This window comes from Vigna angularis, chromosome 5 (genome assembly GCF_016808095.1).
Source record: "Vigna angularis cultivar LongXiaoDou No.4 chromosome 5, ASM1680809v1, whole genome shotgun sequence".
Taxonomy (NCBI): Eukaryota; Viridiplantae; Streptophyta; class Magnoliopsida; order Fabales; family Fabaceae; genus Vigna; species Vigna angularis.
The window spans coordinates 30,924,518-30,947,606 of NC_068974.1; the positions used below are offsets into that span (position 1 = coordinate 30,924,518).

Consider the following 23,089-nt stretch of genomic DNA (forward strand, 5'->3'; position numbering starts at 1 on the left):
AATTTGGAGAGAGAATATATAAAGTGTCTATAATTAGCATTAATCAAGTGAGTTTCTGACAAAATAGATTATATTTTTTACCATATATTTGCAAAAAGATTGTACAACTCTTGTAAAAATTAAAATAAAAACTTTATCTTATTAGCTCTAAACAATATAATTATAAAATTATCTTGATTATTAAATGTTACTTTTCATTAGAAAAAATAGAGTCTTAAATAGTGATAATTGTCGGAATTTTCTTTTCTTTATCTTAAAACTCTTATACTTTAAGAAGACAATTTTGATATGCTTCCATCTAAGTTTTGACCTCTCATTTCCTAAAATTAAAAAAAAAAAAAAAAGTATAAACGTCCTTTCAAAAGTTTTGTTTTCGGCAAACACTGGCAAGTGCAACAAAAGAAAAATGCATTGAAAAGTTATCACAACTGACCAATAACATCAATTAAAATGTTGATGTTTTCTTCATCTTAAAAAGCTCAGTGTTTTTTTTCTAGAAGAACCGATGGAATATATATTATAAAAGAAATTACATTGAAACCTACAAAACATGATTATGTGAGCTATAAATTTAAAATTTGAAATTTTCCTAATAAATACTCTATATCTTAAGAATTCAAAATGTTTGCATTATATAATCAATTAATTTTTTGAAATTATAAAAATTAAAATATAAAAGTATAGGTTTTATAAAACTATTAGAGAGAAACTTGCAAAAGAAAAGCTTAAAAAATATTATGAGATTTAGTTAAAATAAAATAAAATTCTATATAAAAACTTAGAAGACTTTTACTTTGAAAATATAAGCTCATAAGTATAGTTGTACAAAGTACATATTTTATTTAAAAAAATGAAAGTCTAGCATAAGTACATTTAATATAATGAAATAGATTAATTTTTAAAAAATAATCTATTTAATAAGAAAACTTAAAACACACTAAGCTAAGGTGACGTGCCTTTTGGGCCTTATATACCAATATTTGGTTAGACTTGAGACAATTAATTTAATTAATTTAAAAATAATAGTATAATGAAAGATCGTTATATATATATATATATATATATATATATATATATATATATATATATATATATATATATATATATATATAGTATAAGAGTAAAATGGTCATAAAAAATTATATTTTTTTAAGAAAGAAAAAAAGAAGATAATATTAAATAAATGTAAAAAAATTATATATACCAAAATATCATTTTTCTTAATTTAAAAACTGGTGGTCACTAATGTTATCTTTATTTAAGAAAAAAAAAATCATTAAGTATTTTTTGTCTCCTTAAAAAGTTTGTGTTCTGATAAAAGTTTGTGTTCTATTTTTAGTCCATACATCTAAAAACCCACAAAACTGTTTTCAAAGAGATAACTTTATTTTTCATTTAAACTTAGATTCTAGTTTAGATAATGTAAGATCCTACTCATTAAAATAATCATTAATAAGAAAATGCTTGCATATAAGCTCAGATTAGGAATTTGCTATGAGTTTGATATAGAATTTTCATTATGCATAGGTATAAGAAAAAAATTATTTTAAAAACTAAGTAATTAAATAACAGAAATCGGCCACTAATATATTTTATAATTGAATTTTTATGGTAACAAAAGTCCTAATAGCAAAGTAATTAATGGCTGGTTTTTAATTTTGCCTTTAAAAACAATCATTATCATACACATTCTTTGTTTTAAATTACTTATTTAGTGTATTATGTAACCTAACGTATTTTCCTTATTCTCCTTTTGATTCTTTAATTCATTATAATTGGAAAATTCTTCTTTGTTACATAATTTTTCATTATCTTTATTAATTGCCTTCATTCAATATTCACTAAATTCATTTATTTTAACTTTAGAGGTATTTTTCTTTTCATCACAATTTTAATTAAATTTTTTATTTTATTCAAATGATATATTACGCCTCAGAAAACATAAATTACAATTTTATCAAATTAAATAACTTTTAGATTACATTTGACTCTTCCTTTTTTTTTTTTCAGGAAAGAATGTATAGTATCAATAGTGTAAATCCTTAGTGGGTAAACTAAAAAGACCATTTTATTTTTTCTTGGATTCTTAGTTTCAAATATATTTTTTCACTATACAAATTTTTATTCTCCATCTTATTATTTGGACTATTTGATAAACAACAAGATCACTAAAATCCTTTTATTAACTTTGACAATGAAGAAAATAAAATGTATGTTCTTTTTACGTTAAATTGTTAATAATGTAATGTGTTTTTTCTTTATAAGAAAAATATTTAATTAATATTTGGGATAGTATCCAAGAATTCATACTTATTATCCAATGAAAATAAAAATAAGACAAATTTTATACTCAACAAAAATGAAGACAAAGACATGTATATATGAATTTTATACACATATTTCCACACTGGTAAGATATTGTCCGTTTTAGGTCAAGTTTTCATGGATTTGTTTTTGGTACCACTTCAAAAGACCTCTTACCGATGAAGATAATTATCTTGTGTGTATATAAACTCATATTTATCTCTTATTTTATCCTATGTAAAACTTTGTTTCTACCCGAACAAAAAGTAAATTACTTTATATGAGAAGCACTTTTTTTACTACATAACAACAGGACTGGCCAATATTATGATAGTAAGAACAAAAATTAGCATGGAATAATCTCTCACAAAACAATTTTTTAAAAAGCATAAATTAGATTCTGGTGTTGTATAAAAAAAACTGTCTGAAAAGTAATTATTAAATCATTGTATAGCAGAAACAGTTTCTTTTTTTGGACATAACAAAGAGGCCATTATGTATTAAATAACTGATTTCTGAAAGTGTTGTGTAACTGAAGTGGCACAAGTGGCTTCTTCTATGTCTAGTTTGATCATCCTTGTCTTATTTAAACTTTACCTCAGTCTCTTGCATTTAAATTATTATATCTGTAAATGTGAATGACAAAGACAAATTCACCCTAAGTCCTATCAATCACTGGTCCCTCCCTAAGGCTGTCTCTCAAGTACTTTCCTACAACACACCAACACTTCTGCCACTCCTTAACACCAATATGGAAATGTGGTCCATGATGCTCAAAACTAACAAATGTCAGACATTATGTTACTATACTACTGCTCAAATCCTGTGCTTCTGTAATCACTCCAAAATCTTCTTTCTTCTTTTCTCCCTCAACACCTCCTTCAGAATCAACAAACTTATCCTTCAATCTCTTCCAGGGCTTTCATGTTTAATCTTTCTCATGCATACATTCATCTTCTTCTCTTAATAATGTCAATCACACAAGAATCTCCTACTTTTGTTACCTATATATATATATATTGTATTGTATACTTTGTAATAATGGTGATAATAATAGTAACATTGTCTTATCTTATCAGCTACATGAATTTTACAATGTCATTGTCAGAGTTAGAAATCAAAGTTTCAAGATATTATTTATCATAAGATAAGATGTCTAGTGACAATTTCATCCAAAATTTTAAACCTCATTTTTGTCTTCTGGTCTCATAGTGAGATCTCTTGAACAAAATTAATTTCCATTACACAAATGAGACTTTAATTTAACTCACCTATAAGAAATTTACATAATTTCCAATCCAAACTTTTAAAATAGTAAATTTATTGATTTTTTTTATACGATATTCAACTTTCTCATTTTTATTCTATACAAAACTTGGACTCCTATTTACATTTCCAAGAATCTTCATGTCAAATGTAAGTCTCTTCACATTAAAAATTAAAAATTTAACCTCTTTCAAGCTAAACCATGAATATTCCTTTATTTATATTGTTATTCATTTTAACAAGACACATGATATGATATTGAGAAAATATTTATTATAAAGTAGAACACCGATTAAACATGAATTTAATGCATTGAATTAATATCACTTTTAATCAAAAGCCTTAATATAATAAATTCAAAGATTTTTTTTTCTTATATAATATTTAACTTTTTCATTTTTTCTTTTATATATATATATATATATATATATATATTCTTACAGAAACTCTTCTGAAAAAAAAAAAACATAGACAGGTGCAGATTTTGTCTTCTCTTGATTTGCTGATGGGGGTGAACATGGGTATTGAAAAGATGAACAGCAGTTTTAGATGGACAGATGCTCTATGATGAGCACCTGGTAGCACAAAGGAACATGTACGTAAGATTTGTCACTTCCATGCGCAATACAAGCTGACAGATCAAGATTATTATCTGCAGGAAAATCAACATGTCTCCAGCTTCTTCTTCATGAAGTCACTATATTGGAACCCTTATCAATCACCAAACTCTCTGTTAGTCTCAACGATCTAACTTCTCACTAGCTTCACAATATCTAACACTACACAAAACTGCACCTCAGAATTTACTAACACTCATTCACACACTTCACAATGCGCAGTATAACCTTCATAGTAACAACTATTGTTGAAACTTGAAGTCAATTCACAAAAAAGAGTTATAGACATGTTCTGTGTAAGACTCTAATATAAAGAACAAAATGAGAGAGAAAAAACCATAAACATAATCATATGAAAACTTAAAAGACAATATTTTCTTGCAGAAAGTGTAGTATATGTAAAGTACTTCTGATGTATTGTTAATGACAGTCTAGTTACTGTGGCTTTGATGACATACTCCACATAACTCCATAATGTACAATGACGAGTTACATATGCATAAATTATTTGCATGCTAAAGTTTGAATGCATTACAATCGGCAAGTATAATATATTTAAATGACAGCTTAATTAAGTTTTGAATTCAAAAATACAAAAATTTAATAAAGACTTCATTGAAAGTTTTCAACTGTATCAAAGACTTACAATTGCACTTTTAAAATACACAAAAGCAGGACGTAATTTATTATATATATAACTTTGGAAACTCAATATTCATAAATTTAAGAGTTTACTTAAAAAAATATATATTTAAAAAACTATTAATGACATGTATATATAACAACTCCGTAATAAAGCATAGAAACCACATTTGTGATATTGCATTAATTCTAAATAAGATCAAACTTCATGAATAATTAAATCATACATAAAATTCACAAATGAAGATACAAATTTCGAAGTGAAAATATTTCTAAATGAAGTTAATTTTTCAAATTATCATGAGTCCTAATCAAATAGTTACCTTGTAAGGTTAATGGAACAAAAATTACATATTCGTAATTCAAGAATATATACAAGTTTACTCGAAATTATTTGAAAGAGCTCAACGAGAAGTTAGCTTCTTTTTTCTATAATTGTAAGCTTATAATGGTTATTCAGGGTGTCCAGCTCAAAAATAGATCCCCTGAAAATTTTGCTATTTGTTTTCTTCTTGATTACATAATTGTCCACTTAATTAATTTCTTTTAAACCCACTTTTGTGATCCATCAACGTAACTTAGCTTGAATAGCAGCAGCAATAAATTTGCAAGCTCCGTTTCAGTATAACCTCAACATCCAATAATTTCTAAGAGAATCTTTAATAAAGCAAATGTCTTCGTGGTTGTCTTATTCTGATACAATATTTTATTTTATTTTTCTTCTCATTAAATAAAATCTGTATTTTATACAGAATACAGTCGCGTATTTTACCGTTATAGAGAGAGGAGGAGATCGGGGTAGAAGAGAGAAGAAAAACAAATCAGTAGCAAGAAAAATCATAACCAGCAAACTTGAAAAATTAAAACCAGCAAACCAACGAAAAAGCTTAAAAGATGTTCTCCTTCTACAACCAATCAGTGCCAACAGATGCAATGCGCAACAACAGTCTTCTTGGAATCGCAAGAAGCTCTTTAAGAAGCAAGATCTGATGGGCTTGTACAAGTTCGCGATCCAGGCCCACCGAGTGGTTGGAGGCATCGTCTTCTGCCGTATGCTCCTTGCCTGAGCTCCGATTGCGTGCACCCCAACGCTACCATTCTTCTCCCACGTTCTGATCATGCAGGGCTATGGTGTGTACGGTTACATGGGCTGGGGAAGAAATTAGAAGAAAAAGACTTATGGGATAAGTTTAACTAACTACAAAAATTATATGAATTGCTCATTGTTCACCCTCCAAACAATTTTATACAATTAACTTGCTTATTTATAATGTAACATCAGTCACTTAATAAAGTTCTTAAATTTATGGCATTAGATATACTGCATCATATGTCCTATCATGAGTCATTGAACATTTAAAGGCCATTCTTCTGTGCCCAGCTTGGATTTTAGAGTTTTTTTTTTCAGTAAATCACTTTAGTCCTAAAAGTGTATATCAATCACAATAGTCCTAAAACTGAAAAAAAAATAATAAAAAACACTAAAAAGATTATCTAAAGTATAATTGATCAACCATACTACTTTAAAAATTTCAATGTGACTGAAATTATAAGTGACCAACATGACGATAAATAGTAAAGCGTAGAAACTTATTTAAAATCTCCTTAGCTTAAAAAATCAAGGTGTCAACAAGACAAATTTAGGAACTAAAATGGTTCACTCGTTTGTTATCTGTTTGGTTGTTTAAATTAGCGTTTTTTACTATTTGAATCACAAACATCGAAGACCAGCAGCAGAAGCATAAGGTTTGGTGCTTTGCTATGCTTCTTGTGTGGTTGGCATCGATGCTTGCTACAAGTTATCCGAGTAATGCTATCTCTCCGAATGCAGTTGAATTAAATGAAATACTGTATTACATAGTTTTTTATGTTATTGACTTTAATAAGCACAAACAACAAATATCCTAGCGGTTCTACATCTAAATGCACAACACCAATGTTGCACCTCCAATGTTGATCTATATAAATAACAGTTAACTTCCATAAACAGGGTAACCAAAAGATGATAAAACGACAAAGCATTAGATCATGTCAATATAATTTCACCTGCAGTAGAAACCCAAAATGAGAGATAAACCTTTGGGTCAAAACTCAATTGTAGTAGCGTGAACCAGTGTCGTAGACACGACCACCAGGATATGGACCCCTCGGTTCAAATCCTTGATCTCTACCACCTCCAAGAAATCGAGCTCTCTCCTTGTAAGGATCAAAGTGATCAGCGGAATAACCTCGTTGCACTTCTCCACCTACACCTGGAGCATTCGCATTGTTGAAACCATGAGGGTCTCGGGGTGCCATGCCACTGCTTGGGTAAGGATCCCTTATGAGTTGCTGGTACTGTTGTTGCCTAGCATGTGCTTCCCTTTGAAGAAATTCAGCTCTTCGGTTGCTATGCTGAGCTCGAAGTGCTGCCAGTTTTTCCTCATACTGAGCATTGATTGCATTAATTTTCTGAAAAGAAATATGTAGAACTTAGTTAAAGCTCAATGGAATTGAAAAAATACAGAATTCAACACGAATAAGATTATCCTTGCAACACCCAGTGTGCTTCAAATATCAGCTTCAAGACATAGTTATATAGATTATTTAAAATACAAGGAAAGATGCAGGTGACAACTGACCCAGTGCTCAGAGTTAGCTAAAAGAAGAACCCAACTCAATAATAAAAAATAAGAATACTCATGCAAAGATGATTTTGCACATCAATTTAATATCCAGGAAGTATTATAAAAATGGGTCACAGAACTAAGATCAGACAACACACTGGGCTAGTTCATATAGTTTAAACGATGCACAAAAGAACACGCAACTGATGTATTCAAAGTTTTGCATTATCACTTCAAGTTTATTAACCTAGATGCAAAAAGAGCAGTATATAACTGCAGTTTCGCATTTGCACAATGACTTCAAGTTTATCAAATGGAAAAAGCCTAGGTATACAAGTTACAACAAAACTATCCATTACAAACAATTTTTTCCTTCCATAAATCAAGATAGCAACCCGTCGATAAGCTTGCATTGACATAGTTCGATCCCTGCAAATCGTAATTCTAAGAGGATCTGTATCTGATACCTTGGTGTGTTTCTAACTTTCCGTAACAGCTATAAAAAGTTTTATAGCTTCAACAGTATCTTTAACATCTTCTAAAAAAAAGGTAAATTGTCTAGCATCTATTAGGAAAAAGAAAGAAACAAGACTAAAGAAGTTGCAAAAAGTGTAGAGGACATGGGGTATTTCAACAACACAGTAACAAATTAATAATGTTTACTTTTTATGTTTATCACAAACCTCTCTGTGTCTGGCATATTCTGCATCTTCAGCATCATTCTGTTCTTTAGTGAGTTTAATAATGTCATCACGAAAATTCTGCTCTAGACCTTCAAAAGTTTGTGATAAGTGATTTCCTTCGTATCCAACATCCATATCTTCTTCATGAGCCTGAGATCTGGAATCATTGTTGTTCCGGCCCTGCCCTTGAAAATAGGACTTTGAAGCATCAACCCCTTGACCTACACTAGAACATGAAACGGTTCCCCTCTGTTTAGGAGTTTGAAAACTCTGTCCGTAATATAAACCTGTGTAACCAGGCCTTCAAGACACGGAAGCTAATGTTTTAAAAATTCAAAACTAAAATAGGTTCTGAAAATGTGCCATGTTTGCTGAATTAGAACTCCATAAAAGCAGACATCAAAAGTAAAATAAATTCATCTCCTATACATCAAGAACTACTTTTAAGTCTGTTCATTGAAAAAGAAGCAAAATTTGCAGAAAGAATGCCAGGAATTAGAATAACTATATGCATTTAATAGCAAAATGGAAAGGATGACATTTAAAAGGATTATGCTGCCCAATTGAGTCACGCTAATACCTCACTTCTAATTTAGAAACAAAAATCTCCATATTGAAATACAGAAGAAAGATTAACAATCACAGTCTACAGGGAATTTAACTGTTTTTTTTTCATTTAGTAGAGATGATATAACTCTCCGCACAAAATTAAAAAAATATGTATGTATTTATATTATATTGATTTTTAGTCCTAGAAAGTTACAAAAATCATGTGCTTTTAGTCCCTCACCTGAAAGTAAAACCACATTTTTTAAAATGTTGGGACTAAAAACACACAAACCTTTTATAGGAATTAAAACCAAAAAAATATCATACTTTTGAGGACAAAAAACATATTTAAGCCACAATATTTTAGATAACTATGACTACACCATATAACGTCTCTTCCTCTTCTTTTCCTAGTCTTCTTTATAATCTCATTTACTATCTCTTTGTTTCCTCATCTTCTCTTACTCTCTCTCCAATTCAGCATTTTCACTTTCTCGATATTTTTTTACAAAATTCAGTACACTAGTGCAGCATGAGTTATTCTTCTGTCTTATGCCATTTATCAGGTGATTTAGTTCTGGCAATAGCGTAAAAAGCAGCAGATATATCATACATACACACTATTCTCCTTTAAGTCTACATCATAGATCCTACTTTTTATTTAGTGAAAAACCAACGGTTCAACACTAAATATTTTTGTCAATTTCATGAAAAAAATGGCAAGAAATCAAAATATACATTATACTAAATAAACATAAAAACTTGTAAAAACAATACTTAGTTACAACTTCAAGATATATGGGCCCCTCACGTGACATACTTCAAAAACATGATTGTTTCCGCAAAGCCAGATGCAGCACATAGCTAGGTTAACAGAAGGATAAACAAGTGTGAAGTGGCAGCGAAAAATTCTTGCCTTCACTAAACATTCGAGATGCCATTGAATTGGACATCTTCGATTCGTCCATTTCCCATCTCCACTGACCCTCTGGCTTGGAATTCGCATACGGATTCTCTCTTTCTGGAGTAAAGGCTTCGAGCCGTCCTTCAAAATTACCAGACTTGGCCTCCCCCCTTGGACCGGCCACCATATGATGCATCTGACCACCAACACTAGTGTTGACCGATGGATCCCCATAGTGCCCCTGCCGTCGCATTGTCACAAACAACTCCTATGTGAACACAACCTCTGAGACATCAAAACCACAAAACCCAAACCAATCACTAAACCACATAACCCACACTGCAATCATACAGCAACATGCATGTACCGATTACTTGCTCTCACATGAAACATTCCACAAACAAATTGAAACAGATATTTCAAAATAATTACAAACTCTGGGAACTGAATCCCAAATAGAACCATCAAGACATATCAGTCTGTATAATAGACATAAGTCATAGAATCCTAGGGTTGAATAAAGAAATCAAACTAAAAAGTTAAGTAAATCAATCATAGAAGACAAGCAAGTGTATAGAACGTGCAAAATAACAGAAAAATTAAAAAGATAAAATATGTCAACAGAGCTCTTTAACGTACCGAATCAATTAGCACTTTGGAATATCGAGCTAGCGAAACGGAACGAGAGTAGAAATGCAATGATATGTTCAACAATTAGCGATCCAAAGGAAAAGACATTGCAGGTGACGAGGATGATGAAGTGAGAGTGAAATGAAAATCTGAAAACCCTAATTCAAGAAGGAGGAAGAACCCGTAATTCTACCAGCATTGCTCACAGTTTGCAAAATACACATGGAGAAAATAAAGACAAAGATTTTAGCAATAATAAAGAAAAATATATAAGAATTAAATAACATTTTCGTAAATTTGCGAATTTTGAATACGTTCTCAATATTTTTTTTCTTCAGTTTTGGTATTAAAATTTTTTATTCGTTTTTTATTCTTATTATTCAGTTACATTCAGTAACAAGTTGTCTGTACTTTTTGTTTCCCATTAATCTATATATTTTTCTTTTAGCCTTCAATAATTTTTTTTTCACTTTTTTTCTGTTGTAAATTTTCTTTCATTCGTGTTTATGTATTTTATTAGTATATGTGTAAACAATTAATTAATAACGAGTATTATCTATATATATATATATATATATATAATTCTTATTTCTTTCTATCTTAAGAAATGTGAATCATACATGTTTTTAAAAGTTCTTTTTGTTGGAACAAAAGTTAATCAACTTGACCCAAATGATGTTCATAAGGGTTTTAATATTTTTTTATTTCAATATTTTCAATTTGAAGGTAAAATCTAAAGAAAAAAGGTAAAAAATACAGAGAATAAAGAGAATATGTAAAAGAGATTTCTAAGAGAATATGCTATTCCAACACTGGATTAAATGGAAAACAGGTAAAAAAAAAACAGAGTGAATATATTATTTCAATAATACAAGTTTTTATTACTGCTGTATTAGAGATGTCTACAAGAAAAAAAAATTGTATTTTTATACAACTATCTATCGAATAATTTAGTATTTTTTTTTCTATCCTACCAAAACAGTGTAAGAGACAACATCTCATTAGGCAATTTTATAAAATTGAATTAAATCTAAACAGAAATAGATTTCAATCATGAACCTTATAATAGCATCACAAGTCCAAAGTCATGCAGTGACTTTGACATCACTGAATTTTAGCCTTACATGATTCTGACTGGTGAAAGGTGATATACGGTACACATTACAATGAAAACACTTGACAATGAAGCAAAGAAGTTCGCCATATCAATCATACAAAGGACACTTCATATATCAGACACCAAAGATCCAAGAACGATCTTAAAATTAAACTTAATGCAAGTTAACAACTCGTCCCGATCATTCTTCAGTGTCATCTTCAGAGAGTAAGGTCCCTGCAAAACGAACAGTGAGGGAAATGAGCTCAGTAATGTGAGGTTTAACCAAAACAAAATTTTGCTGTCTAAGACAGATGACTAAACCAAGAACACAGAATTCAAGAAAATTTTACCACGTCATTATTCTGTGACTTAGGACCCAACCAAAACATCAGTACAGTACGTGACAAAATAGGTGCTGATTATCACCTTATCAGTGTCTATTACCCTGAGTGCTCAGATCGAGCATCAAACGAAACAAAATTGTCTTTTTGTGGGATATGGGTACTCTCACAGTTCACATTCAGCTGCATTTTTTTCTTGTTACAATAGGATGGTTTTTTTAGAGGATGTATTCATTAGGGAGAGATTATATATATATGTGAAAATGTAAGGAATTGACACCACTTTTAACACAAAATCTCCGGACAATGGGTTTATAGATATTTAATTTTGTCATTTTTATCTAATGTAGGATTTAAACTTATACTTAAATTATTCTCAATATAGTAATTACAAAGCTATAATATTTTCCTTTTATCTTCTGGTTTGACCTTGTAGAAAATGACCGCCCGGTCAGCCACAGACCAAGTGGTCAATATCCCTTCATCTATTGTGAAACAAATATCCCTTCATCTATTGTGAAACAAATATCCCTTCATCTATTGTGAAACGTTTAGTCTGCCAAATGGTCAAATTACAAACAAAATTAGTAATAAGAATAATCATGTTAACTTTAATCTTGGTCATTATCGAATTGGATCATAATTAAGTCAGCACTAATTAGAAACTCATCCCAAAATCTATAATTACAGGTTTGATATTCAGGTAGTTATTTACTTTTACTACACATTTATTACTAAAGTGCTCGAACAAACACTAACTTTAGCATCATAGTGCTTTCTGGAAGTAACACCCTGGCGGAAAGAGGACTGAAGATTAAGACTTTGACCTAAGCTTGGAGTTTGGAGACTATTTGTGTAAGAAGACTTAACCACAATCCCACAAACTGAATCAGACCTTAATAACTAGTTATTTTTCTTTTTTGTCATCAGCTTTATTTTCTATTGCATGGGTTATTGTTTTTTTGGGTTGCTGATGTAGCACTAGACAGTGGGATGGTTTGTTAGACTCTTTTCCGGATATTGTTTTAACTGCCTAATACTATTTGGTTTGGCCTAGTAGGCTCATTGAAAAAGTAATCAGACAAAAATAACATACTTCTCTCAAATTTTATCTCTGCCTTCTCTTTCTTTCCATTGGCAAAGGATACCATTCATAATTCTGGCTTCCCTGCTTCTGGTTATGGACATCCTCCGATTTGTTTTCCCTGAATCCAAATTTCATCACAGTTTTCTAAGATTTAGACATAGTGACACACCATGTGGAATGCACACTTCATCCCAAAGTCCCTGACACGAAACATTGAAAGAGATCACAACAATTGACAAATAGGAAAAGTAAACATCCTAGCACCCGCTCTAACTTTACCATTTTCATCTACCACTTCCTTCTAGCTACCTTTAGCAGGAAACTCCCTCCCTTCTAATATTCTATTACATCTATCCACCAATGCATAAATGTGCCCATCCATCCTTGTAGCTCCAGTCTATTCTATTATTCACCTTCTGCCTAAGAAGGCCTTATATCCCTATAAAATTAGAAAGGTTTGCACCCTATGAAGCCCAGATACGGGTGCGGACACGGATGCGACACGGACACAGAGCTATGGCTAAATTGAAAAAATAGAGAACACAGGACACGGCATGTATACACACATTAGTTTCAAACTGTCAACTAACACATTTCAACTAACACAAAAATGAATTTAATCTATCTATCTAATATCCAAAAAGTGAAAAGTAGTGATCATATACGATTTGTTCCTTATTTTTATAATCATAATAGAAACTTATGTAACGAGTTTAGAAGTTTGTGAGTTTTTTAGAAAATCATTAGATTGTGATTATTAACATTATGTTGGAGCCATGTCAAAATCATGTCAAAGACAAAAAAATGTCTTTTAAATTGGACACTTTACGGATGTGTGTCATACAAGTATCGTAAGTGCGTTGGTGTCTGATATGTATCAGACACGGGACACGGGACATGGGACACGCCATTTATGAGGTGTGTCCGAGCTTCATAGTTTGCACGTGCATAGGACCAACAACTGAGTCAAATCTAACCTTTCAAACAATCATATAAAATAAATAAATCCAACACATGAATCATATATTGTTCTTGCCTACTAAAAGTTTAAATGCCACTTGAAAAGAATCATGCTCGACTAGCTGCAAAGTATTTCAAAAATTAAAAAAATATTAAGAACCTTAGAAGATACTAAGATGGAAGTATGAACACCAATGACTTAATATAAAAAAGACAAAGGCCTAGTGTTCAGTTATAGTAAAAGCATGTTCTAATGGTTATTTTTCTGAAGCTTCATTCAGCATTCCTTTATCACTTTTGATTGAATTATCTTCCACTTGATTAACATTTCTTGATAAAGCTTATATTGTTCTTCCCATATGTCCAAACATAATCGTATCAATAGGAGATACTTCAACTTTCCCCAAATACATTTATTCCTAATTTTATCTTTCCTCGTGTCTAACCATATCATCTCTGCTACACATGCTTATCACTGCCTAATATTAACTATCATAGAGCATTGACCATCTTATACATGTATTGTAACAGACATTTGATGTCACCGGTCTCGCTTTAAACACTTTTAGCCAACAGAGACTGATTTAGACAGGCAGAACGACTATTGATTCAAATTCAATCTGTTATATGGGTTTGTTAACTCAGTCTCCATGACCATCACAGATATAAATAGCATTTCAATGATCACTTATTTGCATGTTCACTGGTAGCAAAATGACTTGTGATTTCACATTTCGGTGATTCTTGATGTCACGGAGAGAGAACAAGACAACTTTTAAAAGTACATTTTGATATTGGAAAACTTGTTATGTGAAAAAAGGATAGTTTGAATGTCTCCAATAAACCCACTTTTCAAAAGAAAAAGAAAATCATGTGTATAAGAACTACATGTGAGCATCAAAGGAAGCACCAGAATGGTACAATGCACACCGAGTGCAAATTTGTAAATGCCCAACAATAACAAATAAATTAGCACCAGAATCAAAGGAAGCTACATTTCCTGATAGGATTATATTTTTACAAAGTCATCAGCATTGGTAAGATAGTGATAAAGTGAAACTAACCGGTGGAGTAATTGCAGGCAATGTTTGGGTATGTGAAATCACAAAATTGCCATTAGAAACAGGGCACTTTACTTCTTTACAAAGATCAATGTTTTCTGTATGGACAGGCACCCCAACGTATGAAACTCCAATTACTACCTCTCCACCAAGGATAGATTTACCTGCATGAAGGATAGACAGAAATCTCACTTGTAATTTGTTAAAATAGACAAGTGATACTCTAAGATAAGGAGCATATAAAGTGAGCCAAAAATATAAATGATGGCTTCTGAATCATTTGCAAATTACAGGCGTCTAGACAAATTATTTTGCTTACACATACTTAAAATTCAAAAACAACGCTGAAATGTATGTAATGTACTACAATGCAGATAAATAAAATTTGATGGAATTTTTTAAAACAACAAAACTAGACAAATAAGAAGAGAGGATAAGGGTATTACCTGAAGTAGCATAGATCTTAAAGGTAGCCGGATGGCCACTCTTCACAGGGTCTGGTGATATATCAACTCCAGTCACCTTCACAGGATAGTTTGCCTTCTTATCTGCAAGGATTGTTTAGTGGAAAAATAAATATACACAAGAAGATTACCATGACCTAAACAATCTGAACAAACCATGAACACAACAGATAAGCTATCAGCACTACATGAAATCACACAGTGACACATTCACAAAATTAATATAAAGAGAAATATTAGCAATACGTGCTCTTGCTCACACTAAAGCACGCCTTAATATATACTAAAACTTATTAAAAATGACAGTTTCATAGGTCTCACCGAGCATCCAAAATATACGGTTGCTTAAATGAACTGTTTAGCTTAATTTTATGGATCTTGAAATATCATACAGATTTAAACACTATTCAGTGAAACTCATGTCAATAATAAAGTTGCTATAGTCTTTGTTTATTCTAGTTTTGCGGATCCTACGATTGATTCCTTTTAACGATTTTTTTTTTTTTTGGGATCAAAGTTCTATTTCTTGAGTTTCATCATTCAAATTGTTTAGGTTTCATTGCACCTTCTGTCTTGTTGATCGATAATTTTTCTCCTCAATAGCTATTTTTTCTCCAAAATATTTTAAGCAACATTTCTATGCAATCAATTGAGCTAGTATAGTCAACGCCAGCTCATATGCTTGGATGCTATAAAAATTTAAGCAACAGTGTTTTATCACTGATCAACCTCTTAAAAACGCACATGGGAGGAGATAGTCGTAAGGAGACAACCACTTTCATGATTTTGTTGTTTTCAATAAATTTCAACCTAATAGCATCTTCCTGCAGTTTTTCTTCGTCCAGAAACAACAGGTTCCAATTTCAAACAGAAACCAAATCATAATCCAAAAAAGAAGGTTTATATTTTCGTATAAACTTTGAAATTTGCAGGACCAATTGGAGGCTGGGAAAGGGAGCAGAAAAACCCCATTATGCAGATGAAAAGTTAATATCAATAAACAGAAGTAGTCAAACATTAAAACACAGAGAAGTAAAAATGAATTTCTAATCTTATCTTTAACTGATCGGATCAAACCAAAATGCTAAGAATAAAAAGTCAACACAGAAAGAGAGAGTGGTGAAGTACCGCAGTAAGAGATTTGAGTTGCAGCTTGTGCTTGAAAGGGTGAAAGGAAGATAATGGATAAGGAAAAGAGAAGGTAGAGTTTGGGAAGAGAGTGAAACTCCATGGCTCAGTGCAAATCGGTAAACAAGGAAGAAAGCTTGGATGAACGAGAGAGTGAAAACTAGGAAGGAAGAGATACACTGATAAACACAAGGTTTTGCTTAGATATTAAACAAAATTTGTGGCTCCCACAATGTGAACCAACGAATACAGCAGAATCAACATTAAATATGACTGTGAAAGCACGTGAGCGCGTGTGGGTATTTTTCCTTTTTCAGTTACCAAAATGAAAATAACATTTAGCACAGTGGTTTTTATTGTTTTTAAAATAATTTAAAAGTAAGGATAAAATTATAAAAAAGTTATACCAAAAAATTGTGTCGGATTAGTATGGATAATCATACTTTCACAATATTTTGACATAGATTACGTGTCAAAATGTAATTGATCCACGTAAAAAATAAAATTGAAATATCAAAATGATGTGGAAAGAGAATGGAATAGGATTTGAAGTGGTATGATTTATTTTTTCATTTCAAAATTAATCTCAAGCAAGTTTAGAGAGAACCTGAACCCTAGAAAGAGTGTCGCTTCTTTCCATCCACCCAACCTGTCTCTTTCCAGAAACGTCGTGGTGCGTTGTCTGCCGGAGTCTCGCCTGAGGAAGTATTGTCCGTTCCGATGACCGGTGGCGTTGGAAGCTTTGTAACGACCACCAACAAAGACGTGTTTTTGTCGTTCCGCAGTCGTTTAAGCATAAATAACTTCATTTATAAATATAGGAAACCTTGATTTAATTTATGAAACCAAATCAATTGAAAATGATATTAGCAAAAAATCACTTAAATGCACATACAGTTTATTAATATTTTATTAAAAATTGGGATAAAAATTTGCTTTTTTTTTCTTCAAAATTTAATTTTAATTCCTACAAAATTTTAATTACATTTTTCATTAATAATAAACTTAAGACATGCATGATATAATAGTGAACTAAAGCCATGCATACACAATGACTAGAGTTGTCAAAATAGGTTATAACCCACGGATCAACCCGGCCCACCACGGGTTCGGGCTGAGTTGGGTTGGAAAAAATGTATTTTTTTTATGCGGGCAAATTTTCAACCCAACTCATTTAAACCCGCTCATCTGGGTTGAACCCGTGATGAGCCAGGTTGGTCCATCAACCCACCTAATTTTATTTTTATTAAATCATTATCTTATAAAATCCTAAAAAGTACCATCTAGCTCATTATACGTGGATTGTATTGTACTTTTTTTTATTATTTTGAATTGTCTTTAGTTTAACATCATTTTGGAAGTGAAATTTATTTAGATTTGAATTACAAAAAGTTTTGTAATATTTTTTATTTTAAAAAATTGTAATTAAAGAGCTAGTGAACTAACTTGTGTAATCCACCAACCCGTAGTGGGTCGAGCCGAATTCGAATTTTTCTGACTCGCTAATAAATAAGTTGGGTTGGATTAACTCACCAAATAACCAACCCTAGTGAACCGGATCGGATGATCCGTTTTGACATCACGAACAATGACTCATGCCGATGGGATAAATAATGACGTGTGTCATTTATTGAACTTCCATTTCACAAGAATCCAAATCTCCACTGCAACTGTAAAATCTGGTCTGCAATTCCCTTTCCATTGTCAATACCACATAACTCATTATTTCATCATTTAGTCAAAAGAGTAGTTAGCTTGTTAGTTGTGATTGTGAGGATAACAAATAACAGAGTATTTATATTCAATTTATTAGCTGTAAATTAAATTATAAAAGGATTTATTTTAGTAATTCAAATATTAAATATGACTGAGGTAAAAAACTATTTATCCTATTATTCATATAACACTTCATGATAGATTCGGTCTTATGTAAAAATGTTTGTTGTATTTTATTTATACTTCATTTGTGTCAGAACCATGACAATCCCTGCTGAGTGGAAGCTAGGTGTCATGGTGAGGGTTTAGAAAAATCAGAAAGTGGAAGACAAGGGTGTGTAGAGGATTGGCCGTTCGGTTTTGACGGTAGTATATAAGCAAAATTTTCAAACTTTGAGGCACTTTGCATGCACCTCTTCTCTCCAGAATTTTGAGTTTCCTCCTCCTTCTCTCTACAATCCTCCTTCTCTCTACAATTCTCCTTCTTCTCTCTAAGAATCCTCATGTTATTCTTCTTCTGATCCTAATCTAGGACGTGTTTGAGTTCTTCCTTGGTGGCAAGAATCTCTCCTTCCATCAATCTAGCTGTTGTGTGAATTAGGTAAGGAAACTCATTCGTTTTCTTGGTTTTGATATTTTCTGGAACATGCAAGCACTGTTCAGCTTGCATGTGTTTTTCATCTATCTCTTTCTGAATTTGTTTCTGTTTTAATCCTCTGGTTGGTCCCTTTTCACCGATCGAAATTTGTAGTAGGCTGTTTAGAAGTGGTTACTGGTTAGTCAAACGGTGAAAGCTTAGGAAGTGCATAGTTTATTCAAGGTAAGGGAAACTATTGATTTAATTATATTTTTATGTATTTGGGATTGATGTGTGTACGTTTGCGTGTATGAAAAATGGCATGTTTGATTGAATTGTATTCAAATTTGTGTTTGGACGAGACATGTGTACGGGGTTGGAGTTTTCTGATGTAAACCGTTCGGTCTTTGCGGGTTTGTATAAGTGGGGATGGGGATGTGAGTTGGAGTTGAATAGGTTCAGTGGGGTAATTCTAAATGAACTTATGAATCTAGTTTAGAGTTTTAGAAGTTCAGCAAAATATCCTGTCCTTTATAGAGTGTTATTCAGTATTCAGTAGAAGTCTTACTAAATCCGGTATATAACCGAACAATTGTTGTTGACCGTTCGATCGTGTCCCGTACTCAGTCATTGACTGGGTTCGGTCCAGTGGAAGTAATACCTATTCATGACTGTTCGGTCTAGTATCAGTTTTCAATATTTAAAATAGTATTCGGTTTAGATGGAGTATCCAGTACAGTTTAAGTGCTCGGTATAGTATAAGCATTCGGTCTAAGTTTTTTTTTAGAGTTCGGTTTGAGCTATGAATGTTCAGTTTAAGGTCCTTTGGTTTGGACTAAGTTCCTAGTAGTTGGTGTTCTATAATGGTCGGTCAGTAATAGCGTTCGGTTATTCTTTACTGTTGTTCTTATAAACCGTTCAGTTTTTCTCTCGATTGGGTAGTGTGAGGGTGTTCGGTCTCTAATGGTCACATGTTCTCTTTGTCCTATGAATGAAAATATAACTGATGTATGATATATTATGTTAACTATGAGAATTTCGAACTTATGTGTGTTGTGGAAGAGAATTCCAAAGCGGAATATCTCATGTATGGTTATGGAATTGTAAAGTATGAATATGGATAGGCTAAGCTGACGTTCATTCTAATATTCTGTGATTACTCATTCTCAAGTAGAGATGAGTAAATCATGTGTAAGAATGACAGGAGGTCCTACCACCTCAGGGTGCCAAGGTAGGTATTACGGGATTAACCTTGGGTAGTAGCTTGATTGGTGTCAGCTGTTATACTACCACAAGTGCAAGGACGACTATAGCTACATATTCATACAATCCGGATGGTCAAGTCATAGTATTCGGTTTATCTATATTTATATGAATTATGATGTTTTGTTTGTATGTGATGAATTGTATGCATTGTTGTATAATGTACCGTTCGGTTTTGTATGGATTTAACTTGCATGAAATGCATATATGTGTTTATAATTAAATTTCAATAGCTTACCTTATTTTTCTTGTTCTATCTTGTCTTGTCCGTTCGGTTTTCTTTTCCCTTGCGATGATCATCCTGTGGATATGAGCATAAGGCGACGAGTGCTCAGTGGAGCAAGCATTGGAAGAAGATCTTGTAGTTTAAGGTTATGACCGTTTGGTCACTAGATGTACCTAGTTTTAGAATGGACCGTTCGGTCCATAGTTTTTTTTTATGACTTTTGTAAAGCCGATCGGTTTATATTTATAGAATGTTGTTTAACCGTTCGGTCTATTTCTTTCTTTTGTATTAGATTTATGTAAATCTGTGAAGTTTTTAATTGTATGGTTATTTGGATAACTGTACTATTAAAATACCTCAATCATTTTATGTGAACTGATCTATCATATTATATATGTGATTAACCTATGATATAGTATTATGCTATATTTTTGGGATGTTACAATTTGTTTAAACAAGTATAACTTTTAACAAATGTATTAAGTAATATAGGTAAAATAATGTACTTATATTAAAATTATTATAAAGATAAACTAGAAAAAAAAATTATCCTAATAATTTAAATGTTAATAAATTATTCTTCGTATGTGTCTTAATTCTTACATAACTTTTAAATTAATATTTTTAATATAAAAATTTGGTGTAATTTTTATCAAATATTTCACTATAAATAGGATTACATGTTTTGCTTTTTCAAATATTTTAAAAATTGTGTTTTGTTTTTAAATTAAGTGCATATTTATTTAATTTATAGTTATGTAAGACGTTTTCTTCCACAAATACATACTATCTATCATAACATAATTTTTTAAAATAATTTAAAAACAAAAATATTTATAAATAATCGTATATATATATATATATATTTATATATATATATATATATATATATATATATATTTATATATATATATATATATATATTTATATATATATATATATTGTCAAATTAACTGTTAAATTAAAATTTTTATATTATAATAACTATTTACGTAAAACTTTATTAAAATTGAACAATATACAATAATTTACATTTTAGTATAATTTAAAATATATGTTATATCAATTTTATTTTATAAATTTGCACTCGGTGTGTATTGTACCATTTCCATGGAGAACCCTAAAGCTTAGAAACATGGAAGATGGAAGAAGAAGGAGACCCAAAGAAAGAGGAGGAGATGTTCCCACAAGCTCATCGCGCCCTCCATGAGCTCCAGACGTGAAATCGCGCCTCCAAAGAACCAAAGACCCTTTTTCTTTCTGCCTCGTGAGTATATATATTGTCCGAATTCTCGCTTAAGCTAAATTATTCTCGCTTAAGCGAGAATAAACTTCTTGGAGAAGATAGTCATTCTCGCTTAAGCTAAATTATTCTCGCTTAAGCAAAAATAACTTTTAAATCAATGACTTCCTAGATCACCGAGGCTCTTCAATGTAATGGAGGATCTTCCTAACATCGAAATAGATCAAAAAACAAGGGATTGGAGTATTATTTACGTAATGTAGCTCCAAATATAGATAAGTACTAAAACTAAATAAAAGAGAGGATTTAAGCAAGTAATAAGCTAAAGAAGAGTTGATTTTGCTACTAAAATGATGCTTAGATAATGGTAAGAATTAGCATTATCAGCGGTGGAGAGCATAACCGAGACGGAGTAAGTGACACCGAACGGTCAGAGTCAGCGAGGGATAGAACCGAATGGCAGAAGGCAATTAGGGCGCAAACCAAACGGTAGAAGGAGGTGAAGAACTGGAACTGATCGATTGAATAGTAAATACTCTAATTATTTCAAGTCTAGCATATAATCGATTATCACTTATAATAATCGATTATCACTGGCAATTGTAATGCGTCTTTTTAGTTTCGGACCAGTAGGCTATTGATGACAATATTTTTAACACCGAAAGTGGCGCCAAAAACTTGTTAAACCTCGGCAAGTATGACCGAATCGTATCAAGTAATAAACTTGGTAAGACCAAGTATCGTTTTCCCAAAGGACTCACGGCCTAGTTAGTTATATGATTGTTTGATTATTTAAGACTTGTAAAAACAATTACTTTGGGTTTTCTAATGCAAAATATAAAACGTAAACATGTATGCATGAATTTAATCAATGGAAAAGAAGAACAAAACACTTGGGACGAATTATATGGATGAGTATGTTGTTGGGGTTTATCAATTTCATCTTATCCACTCTCATATATTTAGGAATTCATCATTTTTTTCATCAATGTTAATGTCACTCTCTAAATTACCTTAAACCCGATGTCTCGGCGAAGAAAGCCTAATCATAATCACTAGTTTATAATGTCTTGTCTCCCTAGCAATTAATCATGCATTATAATGAACAGAAGCTTAAAGGCAACCAACCATCATACTCCTATGTCTAGGTTTATACTACTGTTGGGAGAGATTCCTCAGATCTAGATTTTACCGTATGTGTCCATATCAACAAAACTAATAATCATGACATCGAATGAGTTAAACAATGCATGCTTTGAGCAAAGAGGAAAAACCCTAACTATTGATGAAAGAAAACATGTATCTCAAATAAGATGTTTAAACACAAATTCCATATATGAGAGCTTCAAAAGATTATATTGATTCCCCAACAACAGTACAAAGTTTAGTTCACCATATTCATGGTGAAACTAGATGAAAAATAATGATAGAGTGAAGGATAGAACCCTAGAAAGTTGAGTAGGTAGCCTTAGCATCCAAAATCTTCCTCCAAAGGGTGGAGAGGTGTGTGTTTGCTTCGTTCTCTGTCAAAGATACAAATCCTAGAACGTCCTAAAGCTTATATACTATTCTAAAATTTACATAAAAGTAGGCCCAAGCCCAAAATAATGCCACTCAGCGGTAAAATACCGTTCAGCGGTACCAGCGCATAGTCAGTTCTTCCCCTCAGCTGCATTGTTACCCCCACAGCGGTGCCAACGGGTGTTCGGAAGTGTCGCTCAAT

General features: G+C 31.7%; 2 protein-coding genes across 6 annotated transcripts; both read right to left on the minus strand.

Annotated features, from left to right (window-relative positions):
* Positions 1-5,641: 5,641 nt before the first annotated feature.
* Positions 5,642-10,435, minus strand: LOC108340773 (uncharacterized). Of its 5 annotated transcripts, none has more exons than XM_052878441.1 (5): positions 10,211-10,435; positions 9,584-9,856; positions 8,119-8,339; positions 6,907-7,280; positions 5,642-5,979 (listed from the first exon to the last, which is right to left on the minus strand). In XM_052878441.1, the coding sequence occupies exons 2-4, from the start codon at positions 9,822-9,824 to the stop codon at positions 6,921-6,923; spliced, it is 822 nt and encodes a 273-aa protein (XP_052734401.1). In that variant the 5' UTR covers positions 9,825-9,856; positions 10,211-10,435; the 3' UTR covers positions 5,642-5,979; positions 6,907-6,920. The 5 variants fall into 5 exon arrangements, with proteins under 5 accessions (XP_052734401.1, XP_017433832.1, XP_017433834.1 ...); XM_017578343.2 differs by having other exon boundaries at positions 6,876-7,280; XM_017578345.2 differs by lacking the exon at positions 5,642-5,979 and having other exon boundaries at positions 6,648-7,280; positions 9,584-9,812.
* A 785-nt stretch (positions 10,436-11,220) lies between these two features.
* Positions 11,221-16,572, minus strand: LOC108340831 (uncharacterized). The gene is made up of 4 exons (XM_017578432.2): positions 16,342-16,572; positions 15,196-15,297; positions 14,753-14,913; positions 11,221-11,534 (listed from the first exon to the last, which is right to left on the minus strand). Exons 1-4 carry the CDS (start codon positions 16,442-16,444, stop codon positions 11,427-11,429), a joined length of 474 nt encoding a protein of 157 aa, XP_017433921.1. The 5' UTR covers positions 16,445-16,572; the 3' UTR covers positions 11,221-11,426.
* Between the last annotated feature and the right edge of the window lie 6,517 nt (positions 16,573-23,089).

Coding starts and splice junctions, on each gene's coding strand:
- LOC108340831 (XM_017578432.2), bottom strand. CDS start 16,444: ATGGAGTTTCACTCTCTTCCCAAACTCTACCTTCTCTTTTCCTTATCC. Junction 15,298..16,341: donor AACTCAAATCTCTTACTGCG/GTACTTCACCAC, acceptor CAATCCTTGCAG/ATAAGAAGGCAAACTATCCT. Junction 14,914..15,195: donor TAAGATCTATGCTACTTCAG/GTAATACCCTTA, acceptor TCCTTCATGCAG/GTAAATCTATCCTTGGTGGA.
- LOC108340773 (XM_052878441.1), bottom strand. CDS start 9,824: ATGCGACGGCAGGGGCACTATGGGGATCCATCGGTCAACACTAGTGTT. Junction 8,340..9,583: donor ATCTCGAATGTTTAGTGAAG/GCAAGAATTTTT, acceptor GTTCTAGTGTAG/GTCAAGGGGTTGATGCTTCA. Junction 7,281..8,118: donor AATATGCCAGACACAGAGAG/GTTTGTGATAAA, acceptor ATTTCTTTTCAG/AAAATTAATGCAATCAATGC.